Genomic DNA, 8,623 nt, shown 5'->3' with positions numbered 1-8,623 from the left:
TGGCTGCAGTAAACAAGACGCAAGTGATGACGAACGGACACCTACATAGACGCAGCTGGGGATGGCTGCAGTAAACAAGAGGCAAGTGATGACGAACGGACACCTACATTGACACAGCTGGAGATGGCTGCTGCAGTAAACAAGAGGCAAGTGATGATGAACGGACACCTACATTGACACAGCTGAAGATGGCTGCTGCAGTAAACAAGAGGCAAGTGATGATGAACGGACACCTATATAGACACAGCTGGAGATGACTGCAGTAAACAAGAGGCAAGTGATGATGAACGGACACCTACATAGACACAGCTGGAGATGGCTGCTGCAGTAAACAAGAGGCAAGTGATAACGAACGGACACCTACATAGACACAGCTGGAGATGGCTGCTGCAGTAAACAAGAAGCAAGTGATGACAAACGGACACCTACATAGACACAGCTGGAGATGGCTGCAGTAAACAAGAGGCAAGTGATGAACGGACACCTACATAGACACAGCTGGAGATGGCTGCTGCAGTAAACAAGAGGCAAGTGATGACGAACGGACACCTATATAGACACAGCTGGAGATGACTGCAGTAAACAAGAGGCAAGTGATGATGAACGGACACCTACATAGACACAGCTGGAGATGGCTGCTGCAGTAAACAAGAGGCAAGTGATGATGAACAGACACCTAGCATAGACACAGCTGGAGATGACTGCTGTAAACAAGAGGCAAGTGATGACGAACAGACACCTAGCATAGACACAGCTGGAGATGACTGCTGTAAACAAGAGGCAAGTGATGACGAACAGACACATAGCATAGACACAGCTGGAGATGACTGCTGTAAACAAGAGGAAAGTGATGATGAACGCAGGACATGAACTTATATCTGCGTTTCGATAGCTTGGGTATATCAAAACATGAACTATATTGTCACGACTGAGCACTCTGTGTTTTAGTGCATACCATTTTATGATTTGAAGGACATCCAATAAAGCTGCTGTGTTTGATCGTTAGAATCCCTACTACAAATTACTTTAACTAGTACTTAGAACTATTCAGTCATTCCATAGTAAAAGACATCTGCACATCTTCAGGAGCAGGAATAACCCAGAAGAGAGAAACAAGAGAAAACAAAACACATTATTTTACAGTCTTTATTCTTAACAATGTGAATCACAATGGGTGATGCATAGTTACCATAACAACATATGGACAAACAGAATCTGTGCTCTTTCCACACACTTCAACATAAATCACAGAGAAATCAATGATTTCATTACACTAGGTTAAGAGGAATGATGCTTTCATAGTAATAGCCACTGGATACATACCTGTGCACAACTGAATCATCAGCTCTAACAATCCATGATTAAAAGTCACGCAAGATTAATCCAAAGTAAATGACAAACATAGAGCATCATTGTTAAATAAATATGATGTATACATTGTATCAAGATACAAGGCGTTTCTGTATATCTAGATACAAGGTGTTTCTGTTTGGGTTGATAATCAAAAAGTTTCTTACTTTCAATCCTTACATTTAGATGTTGACCTAACGAATGTTCATCCAAATAGTGGCGGTTGCAGTACTGCATGTTTATGTGACGTGACACACAGTCAAACAATAGCATTGTCAGCAAAACAGAAGCAAACACCCCCTTACAGAAACTGAATCCAAATGACTTGGTACTAGTGTCTCTTTATCATGCTGTGCTTAATGCAAGTTGTCACAGCTTCATTAATCAAGCCATTCTTCATGTATATAATGCTATCAAACTAAGTCTTTTTAATGCTTTGGATATTACTTGAATAAGCTAAAGGATGTATTTAAATCTTATACAGTAAATGCATAGCTCTGGCTCTTCAATGAGACAATGGTAGGAGACTAGGGAGGCATTCATTGGGCTATATACTGGTAGACTAGGAACTTGTAGCTTCAATGGCAAGAAACACAATACCGTGGAAATAAATAACACACTTACCACAAATATCACAGGAATTGAACGAATTACCTGTAATTCATTAAGGCAAGTGTAATAATATGTGAAAATGCTGATTCCAACCTCGTCAACTCTCATTCCTAATATTTTTGCATCCATGTAGGAACTTGTTTATCTTCCAGAATTTACTTGATTCTGCATTTGGAATGAATGATTCATTTGTGCATCATCTAATATCGATCAGGCTATGTTGTTTACATACTGCTCAGCACATTAATTGGAAGTATATTCCACTGCATCTTTCTACAGAGATAATGCATTTTGATCATAACTGAGGTGGGCAAGGTAAACAGGATACTGTGTGCATAACACTGAGTTATTTCCCAAATATGTCAAATATGTCTGACACAAATTAATGGCATGTAACAATCTATTTTGATGACACCCAGTCCCAAGTCTTCAATGAGCTTTGCAGACAACAGAATACCTAAGTCTCGATGTGCATAAGATGGTACATTCAGAAAGGTGCATCAACAACCAAGGCCGGCTTGGCTTAAGATAATGGTTATGTACAATGTTTGATGATTACCTTAATCATTACCCTACTACATGTATGTACAAGCAAAGTTTAATCAAAGTCTTTTAGGGCATGGGAGAAATAAATACTAATAAAGACATCAATTAAATAGTTGATACTAAAATGTTACAGGAAACAAAATTCCAAATTTCAAATGAATAAACTAAAACAGTAGTATCTGGCAACAATTTTTCACTGTAAAATGATGATCAACATCTATTTCAACTAAACATAATTTTGAAAATGAATGAAATCCCATAAACCCAAAGCATAACTGTAGAAAAAAAGGAAAGTCTTGTGTATACAAAAATAATTCCAAAAGTAACGAGTGAAAACCTGACAATTTAAGAGCAAGTGAGGTGGATTTCGTTTCTTATCACATCAGTCTACATACTGGCTGTCTTCACTTGTACTATGTACAATACAATACATGATATCAATTACAGACAATGTCATTATTTACATCTATTATTATTGGTGATAAGTACATATATTCATTGAATTATAGTGTACATTATCTGTGCAGGTGAAATTCCAAAACTCTTAGACAGTAATATACATAATAATATTCTTAGCCCAATATTCAGTTTTCATATTCTAATACACACTATATCTGTATATAAAATATATAGAACTCAGATCATCAAAAATATGTAACAGATTAGACCTATATACATGTCTATACACAATGAGGAAATCAACAAGATTTATTTTCATTGTCAAGACAAATATGAAAATATGTGGCAAGTCAACAATAATGGACATGGAATGCAATCACATTCATTGGTTTTGATTTTCTTTGTCATTATAAGACACAATGTTTAAACACAAGGTATGAATCAATATTTCAGTACAACACAATATTCAATATTTTCCACTTTCAAAAGTACAAAGATATTCAGTGATCAACATGACATTTTAGATGCAACAAAGAACTGAAATCAACAAAACATTCAACACAACATGGTTCAGGTTACGGCTGATTACAAAGACTGAATAAGAGTTTCACTGAAAGCATGCATCATTCCTGAGTACATATACATGATGTCATAAGAGACTGACAAGATATATAAACAAGATATCACAATTCAAAGTATTTTCAAAGTTCTTTTAGTATAAAAATTGCTGCATCACATTCTGTTGCCAGTTGCATTCTACAGATGCAGATTCACATTCTTACATCCTACCACCATGATGATGCATAAACATTTCTCGCACTGTAACTGGTTGACATCCACAAACCTAACCAGCCTTATGTAATATGTGCTATTGTTCATCTTTGCAGAATGCAGACTAATCTGTATGCAAGCTCTGTGATCGTCTGAAGGCTCTGCTGTGTATCCATGTAGATATAATGCCTTGACTCATTGAGGCACACACATGATTCAGTGTGTCATCGGCATTGGGACTCTATCGGCCTACACCACATACTGATGTGGTCAACTAGTTAACGAACATTGTGCATGTCCCATCACTACTCCAAATCTGTTTTACATCTGTGAAAGCATATCTGATCTTTTCAAGATTCTCATGTACAAGGATTCAATCAGGACACCAGTGACTGGCTGGAATCTGGCATCCATGTCACATCCTGTGCAGCCCAAACATTCTTGTCATGACAACATAGAGGATACAGCAATGTTGTTCTGATTTCCCTGTGTTCATATCGTCTTCGAACTTCTCCACATATCACCAATTGTCTGCTGAATATTTCTCATAGCACTTTTAAACCACTCTAATATTCATGTTGATAAGTGACTGACTGCCACTTTCATATCATTGTGGCATGGCATGAAGTGTTTCTGTGGCGAGATGTACTCAAGGTTGTATTCTGACAGAGCATCGCAACCCATCTCTAAAACACCACCATACACATAATTACAGTACCAGTTGCAAGACAGAAGCACAATACTAATATCATTCTATGTGCTGAACACATGTCCAGTTTCTTGAAAGCACTGTTAGAGCACAACACATTAACATTCGTACGTGGTAATAATGGAAAGTCATGCGTTGTAGTTTCAGGCATACTCGCACAAGAACCTAAAAACATTGTGTAATTCATCAGAATCATCATCATCATCATCATACACATATAGAAATACTGGGTGGGCTCTTATGGCAGCATGCCATAGCAACCAACTCTTCATCGATGGCTTGTTGTGTTGAGCTAGGAAAGATGTGTACAGCTGTGGTCATAATTAAAACAGTCATCTCACATAGAAAGCTATAGATTCAGCACCTCTCACATCTGTTTTCATAAATAATGCATTAATATCCCTAGATTTCTGTTGTCTGTAAACCATCAACATTTCGTGTAGTAATGACATCATTGTCTTTATGAGCATGTCCATTGGTAATCTTCAGCTTTCCATTTGTGTGCTGAAACTTCTTGGACATGTCCTGATTTTTCAGGTTTCGAGATGTCTCATGTTCATTGAGTGCTGCTTTAAGATAGAGGTCGGTAGAAGAAAGACTGTTTGTGAACTCTTTATCCTCAGGGAATATATTCATGGAAACCTCCTGCTCATCAAACGGTTGTCCAGGATCTACTGCATTTTCATCCAGGGAGTTTTGCCTGCAAAATGATGACACTTAAATAATATAAGCAAGAATGTAATTCAACAGTAGAAATTGTGTGATAAATTTAAATTAAATAGACAACAGACAATAGAAAAAGTACTGATATTAAATACTGATTAAATACAGATTGCCAATAAATTGCAATATAGCTCTGATCTAGTATGATGTGAACATATGGGAGACCTGAGACATCAGCAAAAGTAAAATTATATTCAACATACTAGTAAATGGGCTTAAGTAATTGTATGAGATAAAAGAAAAGAAAATGTAATGGAACATAAATAACATCATGAATAAGAACATCAATAATAACACAAACTAACTTCTCTAAACTTTCATCAAAACAAATGAATTGTCCCAGAAAATGATTTTCAGTTCCTGTAAAAAATCTTCATGCATCTGCAAACTCACTATCTACGTGGCAAACTGCACACCTGAATGGAGTCAAGCATATCTGCATGCAGTTATGCATCAGAAAGATGAGGATGTGCATTGAAAAGAGTTTGCGCAATGTTAGATGAAGTGCAAGGTACAGAGTCATACAGAAACTCTGATTAAAGGTTCCAAATCTCAGCTTTGAAATTAAGGCCTCCAGTAACTGTTGGATGTACATTACGCTATTCTCCAACCATTATAGAGATAATGGACAAAATGAAAGAATGTTTTAAACATGTTTTCATATGACCTCACAATGAGGGAAAAAAAATGTAGGTTTTAAATTGCACATCAATGGGTTATCAGCTAATATCCTACTTTTCACATTATGTATAATAGTTAAACATGTTGGAAATATCCATAAACCAGGTATGAAAAAAAGGAGCAAGAAACTTTTCATAAAATTATGGTATGAATGTAAAAGTATTATTTGAGAAATCCCATAGATTGACATGATAAGAAGTGGTGGAATGACACTTGAAAAATAATTGTCAATGGTAGTTGAAAAATGAATGTGACCGACTAAACAGACATGGATACAACCTAATACCCCATCTGTATGTGATGTTGAAGTACATAAAATATATTTGTGAAGTTTCATCAGATTTCATTCTGCATATCCCCATGTTCTAACTTAACCTACAAAACCAGGGGAGGGAACATCTTGTGGAGAAAGGTGCACTGAAGCTTGGAAAGGAGAAATGTTCTGCAAACAATGAGAAAATGAAATAAAGAATAAACCTGACTAACACTTTCAACTGGCTCCCTTACCTTAAGCTGTTGCTGTTTTTCTACACAATTTTGAAATGGAAACATAAGGTGTTAATCACTATAGCAGAGGGTATCATTCTAGTTCAAACTATGCTTGTTACAAGACTGCCCACATGTAGAATACTTCTGGGATGTGTTTATCAGCTACTGGGTGAAATTTACAAGGATCAGTAACACAGAGTGGGCATGTAGGAAATGTGGCTACATTTCAGAAAAAAATCCTAAACATTTTGAGACTCTTCACTTGAAAAAATAAAACACAGATATTAATCAACTTATTTCATCTCTTTAGATGGAGTACAACCAACTGTCACATTCCAGTCTGCCTTGCATACATCACACCTTTCAGAAGTGCTCAAATATAATATATGTTATATTTGGAATTACATTTTCTGAGTTAAGTTCAAATTCTAGTACTCTGTGGGTTGATTCCCACACAGGATCCGAGCACGCACTCTCAAAGAGGGACCCCAATTGCCCAAACACACAAAGTACGTTTTCTAACCACTCGGCCATTGAGTCCAGTCAGCATAAGAATCTGTCTATACAAAGAAAGTTTAATTCCAAATGTGACAAATGTTACATGCAACTACCCTCTTAGATGAACATTACACTTCTGAACAACAGTACACCATGTTGTTGAAACATATGAGAGCATGCATGCTACCATCAACGGGTTTTCACAGAGTGATCGTGTTTGGATGCAGTTAAATGAAACTCAATATCAACTGAATACAGGAATGTAGATTCTACAACAATAAGCCTAAGTGCACCTATAACCTGCCTGAACCATAGCTGCTAATATCACCTAATACTGCTACACAAATACATATGTATATACCTCATATCACCTAGTACTGCTACACAAATACATATGTATATACCTCATATCACCTAGTACTGCTACACAAATACATATGTATATGCCTCATATCACCTAATACTGCTACACAAATACATATGTATGTGCCTCATATCACCTAATACTGCTACACAAATACATATGTATATGCCTAATATGACATGAATTTTGTTGACAGTCAACATTACCTAAAAATAGATGTTGACAGTCAATAAAACCATGATGGCAAACTGATTCATTCTTTGGAACATTCAAATTTATTTTAATATTACTCCTTATGAGCAAATTTCATATCCTTTTGACAAAGAAACTGATCTCCCTTAGTCATTAACACTTGAGAAAGATGACAAAGTATGTTCACTTAAATTAGAAATAATTTCACCGAAACTTCATCACTCATTTTCTTTCCTTGAACTAGTTTTCTACTCAGTGCAACAGTTACACACTAGAACTCTAAGCCACAAGAGACTTCATGCTTCCTGCCCACCCCATCCTTCAAGATGGACTTACCCGTCATCATCCACTTGGTCCAGCAGGATCTTCTCCAGATAAATGGGATTGGCACTGAAATGTACGACATGGACTATAAACATAATATCACACAGGCTGAAAATAACAATGCTTGTTTCTCAGGCAATGGCCGCTAGAAACGCCATTGCCTATGAACCAAGTCTTGCGTTTCTTCAGCCATAGCTAAGAATGATGATCAACAAAGTCTCTGATCCCCTAAACCTACAGATGACAATATGACAAATGACTTTCTACAGAGCGGAAGGGGAGATTACAACAGTCTTATTTGTGAACAATGCAAAGCTTTCCTTGTAGCTCTACTATATCAGGAGAGGGGCTGGGTGTGTGACACTGCCCACATCCCTGTCAAAAGCTAGATGTGACTTCACACATTATCATGTATCCATTTGAAATCACAATTAAAAAAAATAAAAGCAACTAAACTGACTTTTCTATTAAGTCATTTAATGTGTTAAAGTAAAAACATATCAGTAATTATTGTCAGTGAAGTAAGACAATAATCAAATTATTGTGATCCATTTTAATCTTCTTAAGCTTCTTCCTGAAGTTTTGTGTATTACAATACAACATGATATAGAGATGTAGACTGTGGTGCATCACAATGAATAATTTGAAGAAGGGGAGATAGGGTAGAATGACATATACAGTGAAAACTCAATGACAGTATTCACTGGGATTATAACCATGCACTCCTGGGATGTGTTCTAGGACCTCACTTCCTGATGGAGGTGGTGCAATATTATCATAAAACAATTAAACCCCTGCCCAAGTTGTTACCAAAATTTATCATTACTCTTGAAAAAGCAAATTTGTATTTCCAGTATAAAATCCAAATCACCAAGATTGTAAATTCAGTCTACAAACCCATAAAAGTGTTAATTCATATCCTAAAATAATTCCAGACTGTAAATATAGTTAAGAAGCAAGATCCA

At 36.4% G+C, this 8,623-nt stretch overlaps 1 protein-coding gene across 5 annotated transcripts in view; it reads right to left on the bottom strand.

Moving 5' to 3' along the window:
- Positions 1-1,132: 1,132 nt before the first annotated feature.
- LOC137285234 (cadherin-23-like) overlaps positions 1,133-8,623 on the bottom strand; it is a 49,914-nt gene continuing 42,423 nt past the window's right edge. For 2 of the 5 annotated variants that reach the window (XM_067817530.1, XM_067817529.1), the window contains exons 36-37: positions 7,671-7,724; positions 1,133-5,087 (exon numbers count right to left, since the gene is read on the bottom strand). In XM_067817530.1, the coding sequence (XP_067673631.1) occupies positions 4,790-5,087; positions 7,671-7,724 (352 nt within the window). In that variant the 3' untranslated portion in view covers positions 1,133-4,789. Of the gene's footprint in view, positions 5,088-6,298; positions 6,319-7,670; positions 7,725-8,623 lie in introns of those variants that run through there. The other 3 variants (XM_067817532.1, XR_010956960.1, XR_010956961.1) reach the window with 3 other exon arrangements.

Source organism: Haliotis asinina, chromosome 5 (assembly GCF_037392515.1).
Source record: "Haliotis asinina isolate JCU_RB_2024 chromosome 5, JCU_Hal_asi_v2, whole genome shotgun sequence".
Taxonomy (NCBI): Eukaryota; Metazoa; Mollusca; class Gastropoda; order Lepetellida; family Haliotidae; genus Haliotis; species Haliotis asinina.
This window is presented reverse-complemented; position numbering and strand designations above follow the sequence as displayed.